General features: G+C 42.1%; 1 protein-coding gene across 2 annotated transcripts in view; it reads right to left on the bottom strand.

Annotated features, from left to right (window-relative positions):
• Window positions 1-14,769: 14,769 nt before the first annotated feature.
• The window catches only part of TMEFF2 (transmembrane protein with EGF like and two follistatin like domains 2), a 232,074-nt gene continuing 229,033 nt past the window's right edge, over window positions 14,770-17,810 (bottom strand). For both annotated transcript variants that reach the window (XM_040475703.1, XM_040475704.1), the window contains one exon: window positions 14,770-15,101. In XM_040475703.1, the coding sequence (XP_040331637.1) occupies window positions 15,005-15,101 (97 nt within the window). In that variant the 3' untranslated portion in view covers window positions 14,770-15,004. The remainder of the gene's footprint in view (window positions 15,102-17,810) is intronic.

A 17,810-nucleotide genomic window follows, 5' to 3' on the forward strand; every position in this document is an offset into this window, starting at 1 on the left:
TTAAACAGAAACATTACAGTTTTCAAAATCTAAGGACGATCAAAAAATAAATTCTGAAATTTCGTTTATAAAAAGAAACTGGGAACAGTTACTCTACTGGCAGAATAATAAAAGCACTTTCTAGTGACCTTTTTAATAGCATATTAAGTCAAAATCGTGATTTTGAGACGGACTGATTCCATCTCCATAAACACTAAACGCATTCTAAATGCTTGGTATTATCATAATGACTAGAAATTAAATTAATAATGCCAGGAGAGTTAAAATCTGAGGCAACCTTCTTGAGTCTTTTGTGCCTACATGAATTATTTCTCATTCCTATTGAACTCTCATCCTGAACTTCACTTGTTGTTTTAATTTTTCAAAGATCTGAGCCATTCTTCAATCTTAAGAGTGTGTCACTTTCAGAAGTTACCTTCGAAAGGCCCTTACAGTCATTTTGAGCCCACCAGTCATTTTTACAGCTGGGGGGCCTAATTGGTCACATACACGTGCACACGCGCGTGCGCGCACACACACACACACACACACACACACACACACCCTCATAATGTTGCCAGTGACCGTCCTCCTACACTGCTGCCTTTTACCATAGCTTGTAACAAAGATGGTCCAACCAAATTGGTACTGTTTTAATCCTAAATGAGTGGAGGATGCCTTTTAATCTAAGTTATATCATCCGAGCAACAGTGCACAAAATTAAGAACCCCATATCAAGGGAAACATTTTCTAATCCCCTCCTGAAGACTTTAAAAACACTGCAAAGGTCAGGGGAAAGAGATTCCTGAGGGAGAGTTTCTTGGTTTCTTTTCTTCCCTTTCAAGTGTTCATCAGGATGGTCAGCAAGTCTAATCCCGCTGTTCGTCGTGCCTTTAATGAGACACAGGGCAGCAGGCAGCCTCGGTTTCAACAGGTTTGTACTATTTAGGGCTTCATAGACTCAGTCACGCTCCGAACTTGATTGTCTGATGTATGAGCATCTCGGGTAATTCACAAAGTGGACATTTCTCCTAGGAAATGTAAACACTATCCAGAACATTAGGCATCATGCTTTGGCCTCTTCTCACCACTTGGCAAGCTTCTATTATTATTTACTACGTCCTCAGTTCTCTTTGTTTCCTAAACCACAGCTCCCCTGAAAAAGTGATTATGACATGCAACTGATTATGAAAAACCACATAAAGCCAGGCAGATTGTGCTTCACTAAGGATTTTCCTTCACTGCCAAGGCACCCTGCTGCCAAAATGCCGTGTGGCATAGTCCTTGGCTGCAATGGCTGCGGCCATCACAGAGCCCAGGCAAGGCTTTTCAAAGGACGTGCAAAACATCCACCTTTCCGAAGCCCATATTTATGCTCTCAGACTTGGCCCTCCTGACCCCTTCCCCCCCAGAACGCCCCACTTCTCAAAAATGATACCAAGAACGGAAAACACAAGAAAATGCTAAACTGTAAACGTATACAATCAGTTAGAGATTATTCGCTCCGAGAGTTTCATTGTTTTTCAAATGGAAAATTGTCGTGATGTTTGTTTTTGATTTTGTTTTTCTTTTTAAAAGGACCCAATGTGCATTATTCATAGGCCGTTTGGACTCACAGATCTCCTTGCGATTGGTTTTTAGGGAAAGTCTCTACACAGAGAGTGAAAGTGCATTGCTAACATTTTGCCTTGGTTCTCACATATTCCATATGGAGGTCCTTGCAGTAAATCCCTTTATAGTTATCTAAGGCTGTCCTTGCACTGAATTTGTTGCTCCTAATATAGTTCTGTCCCTATAGCCTCTTCTTGGAATAGTTCATTGGCCCCAGGACAGATTCGAGTAGACCCAATTCAGATAACAAATATAACACCATTAAATCTCACTGGACGTCCAGTTTACTTTTCTTATCCCAAGGAGGGAAGGAGTAATCAAATTTTAATAATAAATGTGCAAACACATAATAGCAATGTATGCAATTAAAAAAGTTTAATCTCCTATAGTATCTTATAGATTTTTCTCTCCAGTACATTTTGGGTCTGACAGATTCAGTGTCTTCTACCTACTTATCATTTCTATTAACCATTAACCAAGCAGGTTCTTTTTACTTCAATTTCTAAAACAGGCAGGGGGAGCAGGGTAGATCCTTAGGATTAGGTCACAAACAATAGCTTTCCCCTTCCTCACTCTCAGATCTTCCAGATGACAAGGTTTGGTGGGTAAGTTCCAAAGGTGGCCGCTCACCTCGCCAGAGAGTCTCTGTTTGCCTTTGCTGGTGGTAATTTATTCTGAATACATCTCTTTCATTTACAGCTGACCTCGTGGAAAGCAGGGTTCATTTTACAGTTTCTACCTCAGTAGCTTTGGAAGTACTGTTCTCCGGTGGCTCACATTTTTCTTTTTTACTTGGCATCCCTCCACTTGAACGGCTAATGAAAGAATCGAGGCCCATGTCTTGAACAAATGAAGTCAGACTCGGTGCCCCTTGCTCCTTTATTCCTGCCTAGATTTGTGTTTGAGTTTTATCCTACATATCAGTTCGCTTTTTGGCCATGCTGAACTCTGCCATGCGGAGCCATTAAAAACGTTCCCCTTCTTTGAAAACAGGTCAGAAATAACTGATGTTAATCAGAAATAAAAAAAAAAAAGCACGTTTCCATTTTGACTAGTTAAAGGGTGCGTGTATGCCATCTGCAGATTCCAATAATGACTCAGCGTTCACTCGTTTTCTTAGTGATCTTTTTTAATGCATCTCTATTTAGCGGTCACGGTGGCCACAGGGCATTATGCTGCTTTGTACCAGGTGCTGAAAGGACAAGATGAGAGACGAGGCAGAAAACAACCTTACAAGTGGATCTGAGAGTTCCAATGCCCTTCAGAAGAATAGCTCATTTTTACTTTTTGGGTTTTTTTAAGTGTTTATTTATTTATTTTGAGAGAGAAAGAGTGTGCATGTGCGTGCACATGCATGAGCGGGAGACGGCAGAGGGAGAGAGGGAGAGAATCCTAAACAGGCTCTGTGCTATCATCGCACAGTCCAATACGGAGCTCGATCTCACAAACCGTGAGATCGTGACCTGAACTGAAATCAAGAATCAGATGCTTGACTGACTGAGCCACAGCTCATTTTTAAACTGACAGCTTCTTTTTTTTTTTTTTTAATTTTTTTTTTTTCAACGTTTATTTATTTTTGGGACAGAGAGAGACAGAGCATGAACGGGGGAGGGGCAGAGAGAGAGGGAGACACAGAATCGGAAACAGGCTCCAGGCTCTGAGCCATCAGCCCAGAGCCTGACGCGGGGCTCGAACTCACGGACCGCGAGATCGTGACCTGGCTGAAGTCGACGCTTAACCGACTGCGCCACCCAGGCGCCCCTAAACTGACAGCTTCTAATTAAATTGATTGTGAGATAAAATGCACCCAATACGTGTCAGATTCACATGAGTTAAAACAACCCCGGTGGGTTGCAAAAGGCATTTAATACTCCTAAACCTTCTTGAAAGTGTATGCCCTTGAAAGCTCTCCTAGCAACGTGTTAAGGGTCTCAGCTGGGGGGCTGCTGACATGTTGTAATGACTGTAATTTATAGCATACCAGCTCCATACTACCCTCTGCCCCACCAGGGGGCTGCCCGAAAGCTACTAGGCTTTTGGAGGGTTGGAAGGAAGAAAGGGGAAAACACCCCAAGACCCTTTTAGCAGCCCCTGTGTGGTTAGCTGAGACTTCGAGGCCTCTTTCAGGGACGAGTAACTTTTAAATCAAATGTATCTTATTCGACTTTTCTGCCGATTTATGCCATAATAACACAGTTATGCTCGTGATTTACATAGTCAGTCATTCCAGGTAGCTTGGCAGAAGCTCAGAGATGACTTTAATTCCATTTGTTCCTTCCTTCCTTCCTTCCTTCATTCATTCAACAAGTATTAATTGAGTAGCTACGTTGTTCCAAGAAGTGTTCTAAGCACTGAGATCATACAAACAAGACAGGCTTCCTGATCTCATTTAGCTTAACATGCTTTGGGGTAGAGAGGCCAGAGATGGAAAAAAGACAGGAAAACAAGTACACATGTACATGAACCAGATGATGTCTGATATGATATCACTTATAGAAATCTGAAAGAACCTTGTTCAACTGTCTCCCCTGGCACTCGTGCTGTAAGGTAGAAAGAGCTATGTGGACAGCGGAGTTCATCAAAATGGAGATAACGAGGAGGAGGGGGTGAAAGGAGAGAGCGGCAGGAACCCAAAGACAGCATCCTGTTAATATGTTGAAACAGGTGTTCTGGTGTGGCTCATACGTCGTGTCTGAGGATAATTTCCATAGCACAATTTCAGAGTAATCAGAGCAATGGCACCATTATTGGAACAAGCATCTGGCCGGCCAATAGGTAACCCTGAAAGCTATACAACCTCTGACCTGCTCGTGTAAAATGAAAAGTAATAGAAACCACATGATATAGCGGAACAGACTGAATCCTGCTTTGATCTGGATTCAAATTTTGATGGTGGTTTATCCTGGCTCTGTGACCTTGGCCAAATTATCTACCACTCTACGAGTTACTTTACAGCTACTTCATCGTGAAACGGCTATAATCGTGAATTGTCTCAGAGGCCCATTATAAGAAATAAGTGAAATACTACTCATAAAGTGCCCCAAACAATACCTCTCCTATAAAAGATGAGTAGGAATTTAATACATGAGGCTCCTGCTTTTATCCTTAGTCAGAAAAGATAATTTTATAGACATCATACATTATCACAATCAATAAGCCATAGTATCAATTCTTAAAATCCTCCAACATAGAAAGAAAAAGTCAGTTCTTTAAGGAGTTTCCTTCCTTCCAATCAGGTCAAACACGGGGTTATGTCTGAAATGGAAAAAGTTTGGTTCTGTGTCTTCAGGATCAATTCTGGCATAGTGTTCCTTTGAGTACGGCCACTATTCAAGTTAGCTTTTGAGGTTTTTTGATATTGCGAAACAACAACTCAATGAAGGATCAAAGGATGGAAAATTCAAGGTTGATTCATGAATTTTAAAGTAAGGATGTCTTAGAACACGGGGCGTAATGCGAAGCAGTGAGTGCCAGGGCGATGGAAACTCAAGAGAACAGAAAGACCTTAATTTCAAAGAAAGAAAGAAAAGAAAAGAATCAACAACTTAATCTCTCTAATGCCTCGGATCCTGACAGAAAAATTTGCAATGATGAAAAGAAGGGAGCAAAATACAGATGACTAGACCAATTTTCCCCACACAGACCGGAGACTGCTCACTATTTCCAGCCTTTCCAGAGACGTCTTTGAAAATCTCCCACACAGGAGCCCTCCTGATACGAGGACCTGGGGAAGGCCTCTTCACTTACGTGTTGCTGACAGAGAAACAGGCAGGGATTATGAAGTAAAATAATTTTGTATGGTATACCAGGTGCTTCTACGTATTAAATGCAGGGTTAATGGCCTTTTTATCGAAGTCCTTGGTACGATGCAGGTAGCTGGTTTATTAGGCAAAGCATTCACAAGGATTGCTCAAGAAATGAACTCAGGAGTATGTTTCTCTATTTTTCAATTTTCCGAAAATGAAATCCAATCTGCCTAATTTCAATGTACAGTCTTTTTCTTGCAAATGCAATCTGTTCTGAGCATAACATCTTGCTCTCCCATGAATTTTTCTAGGAGCTCACGGGTTATCTGGTGTCTCTTTTGCCCCTTCAAAACCTTTTCTTAGGATATCCGGCTTTTCTGTGTACCGGGCAAAAAGAGGGTTGACGATGTGGCCAAATGAAATTGCCGTCTTTTGTGGTGAGCCGGTGCGGTGAGCGTTCGGTCCCCTTGAGGGGTTTCTGTGCGGCTTTTCAGAGAAGCATTTCCACGTCCCCACCGAACTGATAACGGTGACACTCCGCCCCTGTTACCTTCAATCATCTTCTTCTTGTGCCAGCTCGGTGATTTGCCTTCAACCCCACTGTTCTGGCACCAGGTCTGGCACCGGCTAGGAAAAAAAAAAAAAAAAAGAAAATTCTTTCGGTGTGAGTGGCAGTGAACTTCACTTCCAATTCCCCGTTAATGTGCAATCTGAAGTCTTATTCAGAGAAAAATCGTGTTCGTGTTTGTGGCCAAAAGGAAGGCAGAAAAGCGACAGATGTGTGATGAGAGCAGAGGCAGCCTTTAATCATGTTGTTGTCAAAGCAGCTTTGGATGGCCCTTTGAAGACAGCATTTTCCTTGCTGCTTCTGGAAAACTAGAGACCCGTTCTCCTGCCCTTTGCGGATTCCTCGCCCAGAATGTTAAACTCCTCACTGCATGCAACACTTCGGAACTCGAGATCCTTGCTACAAAGTACTCCGGTTCATGCATTCGCATTTCGGAAAAATTAGATTCCTTTGCTCTGGCTAGATAAGGACTCGGGTGACTCCACTGATACATCATCCTGAGAGAAGAGCACGGAGGGTGAAAGCCAGTGACTGCAGAACTCATTTTCATTTGCGCCTGGGCCAGAAATATGTCGTACAGAGGCTAAGTGTTGAAGCGTATAATGTTTACAAAGTAAAAGCCCTTTCTCCCTTAATCCCTGCGTGGCTGCAATTAAGCAGGAAGAGTTAATTGTATGTAAATCATGCATTACTGTAATTGGGCGCAAGTGAACATTCATGTACATCTTGTTGAAAAGGGAAATGTAATGTCACTACGTGGATGCTGGTGCGAAGTCTCAACCCTCTGGGGGGACGTTGGCGACGTCACCGGCTGTTAACAAGGCTCCGGTGTGTGAGCTTAATTGCGGATCCCTGCAACTAACTCCTCTGCCCTTCGAAGAACAGAGCTCCGTGCCTTTGGAAGGGCTGGGAGGTAGAACGCTGGGGCCCACCTCGTCCCCAGTCCTTTCTTGGCCTCCGCTTAGAGAGATGTCGTTTTTCTAGGGCTCCTCGTCTTTTCAAACCTGAACAATACTTCCCCATGGTTTGCTCTGCGCGGCAGTTCTGACCCGTGTTTCCCCAGGCGGGCCACAGATGGATTTGTCTTCGCTCAGCCAGGGCGAGTGGGCTTCCTTTTGTTTTAGCAGGTCTTTTCTGAACGCTGCTCAGGGCTGCTTTCAGGCCCCAGGATTTCGTTTTCCAAGCGTAGCCAGATCCGATTGCTACCCGGCGGGCCGAGGTTGTGACCGCCGCGCGGCCTCCCCAGCCCGAGAGGGAGGGCTAGCCTCTGGGTGGAGGATGAGCTGTTCCTTTACTCTCCATCTAGAAAGATCCAGGGCTTTGGGACCAGGTGGTTCTGCAGAATATAAAGGATCTAATCTGCATATCTTGAGGTCAAGAGTGGTGAGGAAGAAAATGGGCACGTGACAAAACTTTGTATTTTAGACACATTCGCTTCCTCACCCAGAGGCCTGAAAAGTCATTTTTAGAGCTGGGCCCTGGCCTCGTTCTGCCCAGCTTGCAGGCTAGCTCCTCGCCCACCAACCCGTGCATGCAGCACGTTGGCCTTCCAAGACTTCAGGGCCAGAGGCCGGCTGGGGTGTCCCCTGCCTGCTTCCTGTTTTCTCGAGGCCCGTCTATACTCTTGCAATCCCGCTTACAGGCTTTGGCCACACTTCTTCTCGAAGGGCCATTTGAAGGAACCATCTTTAAATTCCTCTTCCCATACCCATCCCCTTCTCCCCCAGTCCAATTATTTGTTGTCTCAGTTCCTCTCACCCTCCGGGGCCCTGGATTCAGCTCTCTCTCACTCGCTTTTTTCTCCCCCATCCCTCATTTTGTCAGTTGGCCTTCTGAGGGTACTTTCTGGAAACGCCATTGGTCCAGAGGTTATGGATATGAACAGGTGAAATCACTTCTAGTTATCATTGTTTCTTTCAAGTAAGTAGTAAAGAGGTTAAGTGTGTCCCTTGGAGACCACAGTGTTTTCCTCTTTGTTTTGTAAAGAGACTCCTTGAAGCAATGCGTAACAAAGCCCGTTAGAAGAATAGACTGTCTTTACTGGACGAGTTCAACGAGGAAAATTCTCTGTCCTTTTATAGCAGCTAACTTCAGCTCAGGTGATGGGTGGCAGCTGTTTGTGCATTACTCTAAGTAAGATACATTCTTTTTTTTTTTTAATGTTTATTTATTTATTTTTGAGAGAGAGAGAGAGAGAGAGAGAGCAGGAGAGGGGTAGAGAGAGAGGGAGACAGGGAATCCCAAGCTGGCCCCTTGCTGTCAGCACAGAGCCAGACACGAGGCTTGATCTCACAAACTGTGAGTGAGATCATGACGTGAGCCAAAATCAAGAGTTGGACGCTCAACTGACTGAGCCACCCGGGCGCCCCTAAGTAATATAACATTCTTACGGTACTTTTAATTATTCAATTTTGTATTGTGTTCAAGTTTGAAATTGGCTCAAGTATTTTTGAAAAGAGTCACATAAGGGCACCTGGGTGGCTCAGTCAGTTGAGTGTCCGACTTTGGCTCAGGTCATGATCGCTCAGCTCGTGAGTTTGAGCCCCACGTCGGGCTCTGGGATGACAGCTTGGAGCCTGGAGCCTGCTTCGGATTCTGTGTCTCCCTCTCTCTCTGCGCCTCCCCTGCTCACACTCTGTCTCTTTCTGTCTCTCAAAAATAAATAAACATTAAAAAAAAAAAAAGAAGAAGGAATCACATAATACATTTTTGGGTAAATAAAAGTAAAAATACGCACATTTCTTAATGTCATCGTTATTGTTATTTAACGTTACACTACTCATACTAACTCCTGGTTCTGAATCAAATCAAATGCCTGAATTAATGCCAACAAATGGCCTTTTACTCAGAGCAATCATGGCAGGGAAGGGAAACACCTCAAGTCAGAGGTAGGCCCCATGATGGGCTGAGTTTGACTTCAGCACAAACCCTTGGCGGAATGACGGCATTGGTACAGGCACATCGTGGGCGCGAGATGGTTACGTGGCCCGGGGCTCAGAGAGAGGCCTCTCCAGAGTGAAAAGAGACACAGAACGGCCTCATGGTGAGTGGAGGGTACAGCTGGCTAGGCAGCCCTGGATCTAGGCAGATGCAAGTTAGGCACACGGACAATTAAGGAGAACTTGTCGATCTGGCCCCCATCCTCTGTGGGCAAAGTCTGGGCAGCTGTAGACCACGAGACTGAGAACTCCTGGCCAGTGCTGTAAGTGAGCTGACAGCAGAAGGCCCCTTGCAAGGAGTATGGGAGACGGTGGAAATTAGTGCTAAGGGGAGACAAAGAGAAAGATACAAGGGGGCGCTTGGAGACCCTAGGCTGAACTCTGAGGGCCTCACTGAGTCATGACGGAGAGGGGTTAAACAAGAACCGCACCGTGTACACGGATAGGTTAATACTGACTATGATTCTCTGTAGCTTACCCTTTGGTGAGGATTCGGCTTATTAAAAATTGTTTTATTGTCTTCTAAAATCCTCAACATACATTCATAGACATTATCTGAAAGGATATACACAAACACCACGGTGTTTCTCTCTTGGTGGATTGTTTTATGTTTCTGGCTTATCGGCGTTTTCTAATTTTGGTTACATGTGATTTAGGTAACACGTTTACTTGTCATTTGGTGCACTGTGGTGACAACTTGGGACATTATCCTGTGCTTTGTTTTCAGAGCTGGACTCCTAAAGAGGCCTGCGTCTTCAACACTTAACTCCCCGGAGGAGAATTAGGCTGGGTTGCGGCAAAGATGGGCTGTCGCGGAGGATGAAGTCTTCATGAGGAGAAGGAAAAAGGTGATTAGGACATTAAGAAGGGGAGAAAGCCCCGCAAGAGGAGACCCTCACAGAGAGGGAGGGCAAACAGCCCTCTCAAAATGCCCGGCGGAATGGGTTGACTTCGTGGGTCTGGAGAATGGCTGCCTCAGGAGATCACTCTGACTAAACGCCTTGTGGATCCAAGCTTACCAGTGGCAATGGAATCACTAGGAACAGAGGACAGGTTCTCGTTCCTGTCCTCTCTCCCCCGTAACACCTGCTTTGGGGCTTCTCATTAACTCTGAGTTGAGGTTCTTGGGCTGAATTGAATTTGGTTTGGGAAATAATGGAAAGCATTATTTCCTTCTTTTCTGATCTGATGCAAGGTAAATAACGAAAAATAATTGGTAAGTTAAGAGCAAATGCAAAACCTAAGTTAAAACAGCTCATTTAGTGTTACCGGAGATAGGTATCGATGAAGGTCACCTGCCTAGAGTAGGTGGACCAATAAAGCAGATTTTTGTCCAGGACGAGGGTGGACGGAGTGTGAATGTGATCAGGTGGGCTGCACATCAGCCATACCTTCCTGACGCTGATTTCAAAGGGTCATATTCATTTGTATATTTACGCATCAGTTATAAAGCCGATGCCATTACTCTGTGTAATCCTTCATCCTTCATATAATGGGAATGCTCGTATAAAGATAGCAGTTAATTAAGGGAAAAGGTTTTTGTTATTGATAGCCAGATGATTAATTATATAACCGAGGTGGCTACTGTAATTGAGGAACGGTAACAGCTGGCACAGGTGTGCATGACTTTGGAGAAGGGAGGCAGCATCTGAGGATAAACATTAGCTGAGAGACTAATATGACTCTGAGATAATCTCCATCATATTTTGATAGTCTGCGCTGACTTCTCCTCAAGGATTCATGAAAGTAAAGAATTCAGCCCTGCAAAGTCCCTGCAATATTGACTCACTCATCCTGTGCCTGGGAATGCACACAAGAGGTTTAACAGTATGGGCTTTATCAGGATAGACCTCTTTTAACATGAAAGAATGATCCCTCCTTTTGTTCAGACATGACGCCAGTGAACCCATTTGGAAAAAAAAAAAAAAAAATAGAGGAGCTGTATTGTTTCTTAACTCTATATTGCCTCATTTTTCCAGAACCAGCTCTCTTGTCTCCACAGAGACAATCCTTTGAGCAAGTGTGATAGCTTGATGCTTCCCAGCTTTACCCATCTGATTCCTTTTACGTTTCACTTAACTGATGAACTATGTTTTTTTCGTCTTGATGACTCTTACAGCAAATATGTATTATATCCCTGAAAAAAAGTTCCATGTGTCCGAAGTTTACTCTGTACACGTCATTGTTCCAAGCACAGCATGGATTGTCTTAGTTACTTGTCACAGCAGTATTATTGAGGATGGGAAGACATTTTTCTCTCCGTTTTAAATACAAGGCATATGGAACTGAGGCAACTTGCTCAAGGTTGAGTAGTTAGTAAAGTGGAACTTTGCCTAGGACCAATTTCTGTCTTGAGTCAGAGGCCAAGTTTTAAAGACCATACTCTCTTTGGAGGGACCCAATCCCCACTCACCATCCAGTCACCCCGAGTCACCTCATTCTAACTTTCATTCTTTGAATAGAACTTAAACTTTATGGTTGTGTTGTTGTTTTTGTTTACTGTTTAATTAATCCTCGCCTCTATCTCCTTTGCTAGAATGTCAGCCTGGGTGCAGAGACCTGTTATCTACTTCATCACTACGTAATAGCACCTAGAATAGTCTCTGGCATGGTATAGGCGCCCAATAAATGCTCGTTGAAGAAATGGGAACAATTGGCAAGGTGCTAATTTTCTGCTTTCTGATTGCTCCCAGGCTAAGGGAAAGACAGATTTGCAGGGACGAGTAAGGAATAACATGGAAAATGCTACAACAGAATTAGGAACACTGCCAAAGGAAACATGGAAGCTTCACTGATGAGCTGCTCTTTGCTCTGGGTACTGTGGATAGAAGAAGGGTATAAAGAGAGCAGTGAGAAGTGGATAAAATCTCAGAAGCAAGAAGTGAGAGTTTGTATGGAGAATGAGGAAGTCATCCTGTGTATCTCACTGCAAAGAGGCCCATCTACCTGGCCTTGAGAGTCTTCCCGCAGGGGTCCCAAGCTCTCTGAACTGACCATTATCATAGCCTTTGTTGCGTGCTTTATAAATTTTTATTTAGCTCTCAGTCTCCCAGCAGGGCTGTGGGATCTTTGATGCAAGGAACCAGGACAATCGGACAGTGAGCTCCTTTCAGGCAGGGATTCTGCCTTACTTATCTTTGTAGTCTCAGTGCTTCGTGTGGTGCTGGTAATTGGTGGCCCTCAGTACCTGTATAATGTAAAATAAATGTATAATGAATGAATGGGAGAATGACATGGCTTAATAGCAGTTTATTTAAAGAGTTTTAGATTTAAGTTGAGAACAAACAGCAAAAAATAGTGTGGTCTTGGGTAGCAATAACAAAAGTATAGTATCGGATTTCTGGATATCTAGAAGCTTAGAGCTACAGAGATCGAAATAATGAGGAAAATAAGGCCGGTGATTTGAAATGACTTGCTTAAGATTCTACAACAAACTTGTGATCAAAGTAGGAACTTGAATTTAGAGATCGTGGCTCTCAGTTAAATTTGCTTTTTACAAGTTCAACTATATTCTCTTCTGGCCAGACCACAACCGTGTAATTCTGAACTCTACGCTTAAAGAAACGAATAGACAAAGTAGAATTTGTCCAAGGAAGGATGATGCAGATGTCAGGGGGTAGGGGAAACTATATCACATGAAGATCAGATGAGAACATGAAGGATATTTCACCAGGAGAAGAAAGCACTTGCAAAGGGGCCATGCAGTGAGTGGAGAAAACATGGTATCTGTTTTTAAAGTCTTAAATTCCTAAGTCATTATTCTTTTGCTCCAGTAAGGAAAAATAAGAGCCATGGGCAGAAACCACAGAGAAGTAAAATTCAGCTCAATATGAGAAAAACAGGTCTCAAAATTAGAATTGTCTAGGAATGAAATTCCAAGTTATAAGAAATGTGCAAGCAGAGGCTGGATGATTTTCTGTCAGGACTAGATTGTGAGTTGCTTTAGAGTAAAGATCGTGTTTTACTTGTATTTTCCTAAGATTTTGCATAGCGCTTGGCACATAGTATATGGGCACTTATGATTCACTATATTTCTTTTAAAAGGATTTCCTTCATCGGATAGGTGATCATGGAGGTGAAGAGGAATGCATTGTGTTATTAACTCCAAGGACTTTTCCAACACTCAGGTTTATGATTCTTTGATAAACATTCCTGCAAAGTAGCATACTGATACTTAGCAAAGCAAGTCATTTCATACTCTTAACAGGGAAAGGTCAGTGGAACTGTTTCGTTTAAGCTCTAAGTTCTGTAGTATTGGATCGTTGCTCTTCCCTTGGGAGGAAGGGTTTGTCTGCCATTACCTACTGTCTTACAAAGGAGATCACCGCTAGTACGTCTCTGTGCTTTTTAATCAAACTAAAGCTCCGTGTACAAGTTTAAATGGAGTTTGTTTTGTACAAGCAGCACAAGACCGATTTTCGGAAACACTTGTGTGATGGTTATGCCAATAGTTTCACACTTTTCAGAGGGCCGATTAACCTAGAAAACCAGGTTTTTCGCAGAGACCTAAATCCTATTTAGATCGTCCCCCCTTTAAATGTTTTAACAAATATCTTAAATATCACTTCAAGACACTTATTTTTCACCGAATATTTTATATCCAGGATGTATTAATTTGATATTTATCTTTTTTTTGGGACACAGAAGTGGCGTTCCTCTTACTCCGTGCAGAGGTCATTTAAAGGAGAAAGAGAAAGCTCTATTTAGATGTACTACATTAGCCACAGAAAGCTGAGGAGAATGGAGTCATAATAAGGCAATTATTTGATTCCTTATTTACTTCTTACTCTCAGAGAATACTCACATCTTATTTCTTTCCAGTCATACCTATTTACATACTGAAAAATCCCTATTAACTTCCCACTAAATTCTTTCAGATGCTACGGGATTGATTTTTTTTTTTAAGTTTATTTACTTATTTTGAGAGTGTCAGAGACAGCACGAGTGGGGGAGGGGCAGAGAGAGAGGGAGACAGAGGATCCTAAGCAGGCTCCACACTGTCAGCATGGAGCCCTGTGTAGGGCTCGAACTCACTAAGCACGAGATCATGACCTGACCCAAAAATCAAGAGTCGGACACTCGACTGACTGAGCCACCCAGGCGCCCCAGGATTAATTTGCTTTCTTATATCAGCGTATAAATATACTTAAAACATGTTTCTGTGTTTTCATGAAATAATCATCATCAATCTGGTTTCACTTCAAATAATGGCGTTGCATTAGCCATAAGGCCATTCGTAAGAAATTTGGTGGGGATTCTAACTTCTTTTTAAAGAACTCTATAATATAAATGCAACAAGGTGCTTCTGAGAATCCATGACTCTGGTGTTTCCCTTTTAACGGTGTTATTAAATTTTTCTCCAAGTTGTTAATTCCGCTCGCCTAAATGGAATAGATTTTGTGCTGTGTGTATTCCTGATATGTATCTCGTTCCAGATCCTTCAGGTATATGCACTTAACGGGGGGAGTCTAAGATGTCTTCCAAATAAAAACCAATATCTTCTTTCCCCCTTTTTTATGAGTTATAAAACACTTTCCCTCCCCTTTTTCTTTGATTTAGTTTATATGCCAGAGATTTTTCAGCTCTGGGGATGAAAATGGAAGACCGGGGAAGTTGATGAAATAGAGATGATTCGGAGATCTGAAATATTTTATCCTCACTCGATACAAAGAAAATTATTTTTTCTCTTTTCCAATACCCATCGTTTCCCTTGATCTTGGAATCACTCAAAACCTAGCCACTGAGTCCTGTATAAACTAATGCTCTGTCTCAAGATGTGGGGAAAGATGAACTACTGGTACATGTACAGATTGTACTAGCTTGATTATATTTACAGTTATGAGATACCGCACATTTAAGAATGCCAATTTTTTCTCATCACTGAGTATTTATTATATATAACAAATACATGGGAAAGAAAAAACTATATTGTGTGATATAAATAGTTTATTTACATTACAGAAAAAACATCAAGACAATGTATACTATTTCAAATATATCCATACATAATCAAATATAGCTGTAGTACATGTTTTCATTGGTGTAGATTACCACAAATGCAAGGCAACATGTGTAGATCTCTTGTCTTATTCTTTTGTCTATAATACTGTATTGTGTAGTCCCAGCTCTCGGTAGTCCGGCCACTGTGCAACATGCTCCCTTTAGATTAACCTCGTGGATGCTCTTGTTGTGTTGTCTGAACTGTAGTGCCCTGTATTTTGCTTCTGTCTGTGAATTCTGTTGCTTCTGGGGCATTTCCTAGAAGGTTGGAAAGTTCACAGATCTTAGTCCAGTGCTATACCTAAAATTTGGTCCTACAATTACAGAGTGAAGTCACGGATTAAGCAAACTGTCGAAATATTTCAGACCAAAGAATTTATTAGCAGCAGAAGCTGGGGTTATGTTGGAAGATTTTTCCTGTTTGCTTCTCCTTGCCACTGCGTTTAAGCATTTGTTGAGGAGAACTGAGGAACAGAGGCAGAAGTCGGGGAGGAACGCGGTTACCTAGTCTTGCGCTGCTCACTCAGTAAGGCAGAAGGATGACTCAGCACAATGCGATCAAGCAAGTTGTGAGCTCATCTCCTCTCACTTTAAAGGTCTTCAACAATTTTGTATTTTAAATGTCCTAAGGATGAATGTTATATTGACATTTCAGTGCTACAAGTTTAAATTCTATCCCACCAGAGAATGAGCCAACTGTTAATATCTGATATGTACTGAAAAGAGATATTGTTCCGGTCCAGCCTAATATCACTTTTACATATTAATACTCTCAACTAGAGACATAAAGTGGGACCCGTTATTTAGCTTCTATAAAAAGCTAAATTTAGTCAAATTATCTGAAAAGCTCTGATCTGTCTGGTGTCTTTTCTCTTGTAACAAAAGAATGCTTTGACGATGCAAATAAGAACAACGATGTAAAGTTCATATCAAATCCTATTATAGTAAGATGGGCATCGGGGATTAGATATTCATATGTATGTTCATACGTGAATAAATATTTCAGAATATATATTTATATTTTTTCCAGGGGTGTGGCAGATCTGTCAAAATGAACGTGGAGCCGAAAGTCGCATTCCCAGCAAGTCGGAGCTAGAGATAAAAAGATTAAAAATCCATCTTCCTAACAGGGCAACTCTTTTCATTCCAGAACATGTCTCTGGATGTCTATAATTTTAAGACACATGTTGTATTTAGAAGGAGGACAGACGTTTGACTAACATAATAAAAACAAGGGGAAGCAGTTAGAAAAAAAGAAAGCGGGAGGAGGAGAAGAGAGAAAAAACAGGAGAGACCAGGTGATGGAGAAATCAAAAAAAAAAAATTGAAGAGAATGAGCAGGCCTCTGCTTGGTGCAATTCTATAAATATTTTAGCAACTGGGTATGTTGGAATGGGTCTTGACAGGCAAGCATGGTCAAGGTGGCCAGAAAAAAGGAGGGTTTGGGTGACGGGCAGATGGCCTCTTTGGAAAATCTGGTTTTGGAGCAGAATGTTCCCATGAGAATGAAATGAATCCACACTGGGAAAAGTGTGGCTTGTTGACTAGTATGACTCCCAGAAAGACTCTGGAAGACTAGGACATCCCAGGACAGATTTATAAAACGTGTTACAATGACGGTAACTTAGCTCACGTACTCCTCCTCGGAAGTAAACAGAGAATAGGTTTTGTTTTGTTTTAACGTGGAAAATGAAAACGGCCATTTGCCTGGAAAAAATGGCTTCCTCTAATTTGGAGCTCAGTTTAGGCTGTCGTGAGCATCAGAACACACAACGTCATGACCAGCCGAGGGGCAGGATGAGCAGTGGTTAAGGGTGCAGGCTCTTGCACCAGGCAGCCTGGACTCCAGAGCTGTCTTTATTGCTCATGTGTAAACTTAGCAATTTGTTAGCTTCTCACACCTCAGAGCCTCTGTTTTGAAAACGGGGATACCTGTTCCTTTCTCACGTTATTAAATATGTGTGTGTGTGTGTGTGTGTGTGTGTGTGTGTGTATGCATACGTGCACACCCTGGGCATTCCAGCTGTTCTTACTATGTATGGGAACAGGACTGTGGCTAATAACAAACTTGAGGACATATGCTAAAATATTGAAAGCTTTGCATTTTTGTCAGTACAGGAAGTAGCAAATCCAACAGTTAGGAGATCAGACCTATTAATATGAATTTGGTTGCTCGTGTACATTGTGTAGATATCAGAAGGCTCAAGCCCCTTAGAGTAACATGGCACCATTTCTTGTGTTTTAGATTCTTTTCTATCTTTCCTTTATACTCAGTATTTTTGGTTTCCTGAGTTATCTTTATGTTCCCTAGAATCTATTTTAACATAATCCATTGACTCACTTGGCATCTAAACGTGAGAGTCTAGTTGATGAGCTCAACTTGGCTTCGAGCAGCACAAAGCTCCAGTCGATGATCTTCCCTTAAGCTTTTAGGCCCAGAAAGGATTTATGAACCATATTTTGTCTTTTTCAAGAGCAAATGCCACACTTGTCCTCAAAGAAGATAGTGCAATACAGCTACAGAGATGTATTATGGCCTTTATTTTCTAAAGATATGATGCTTTATTTTATTTTCCTGTCTGTAGAAAAATAATTTTGGAGGAAACCTTCTGATTTACTATAGAGCTGTATAAATGAATGAAAGTTTAAATGTCTTGTGAATTTGGCAAAAACCTTGAAAAACTTTCTTGGAACTTTTATCTCAAGGAGGATGAAATCGGGTCAGAAAGAAGTATCTTCAATCATATGGCTGGTTAGACAGGGCGTAAATAGTACAAGTTTGGTTGCCATGAATTGACACACTGATAAAATTAAGCAGGTAAATACCTGGCCCTACTTCCTTTACCTCAAGCACAATGTCAAACATCACTGATTAACCATGATTTTTCTCTCCTGTTGAAACTGGATCCAGAGGGATCTCTCTCAGTCTAACTCTCCAGGAAACAAATTACCATTTGATTGTCCTGG

This window comes from Herpailurus yagouaroundi, unplaced genomic scaffold, assembly GCF_014898765.1.
Source record: "Herpailurus yagouaroundi ecotype Mexico unplaced genomic scaffold, PumYag 140, whole genome shotgun sequence".
In the NCBI taxonomy this organism is placed as follows: domain Eukaryota; kingdom Metazoa; phylum Chordata; class Mammalia; order Carnivora; family Felidae; genus Herpailurus; species Herpailurus yagouaroundi.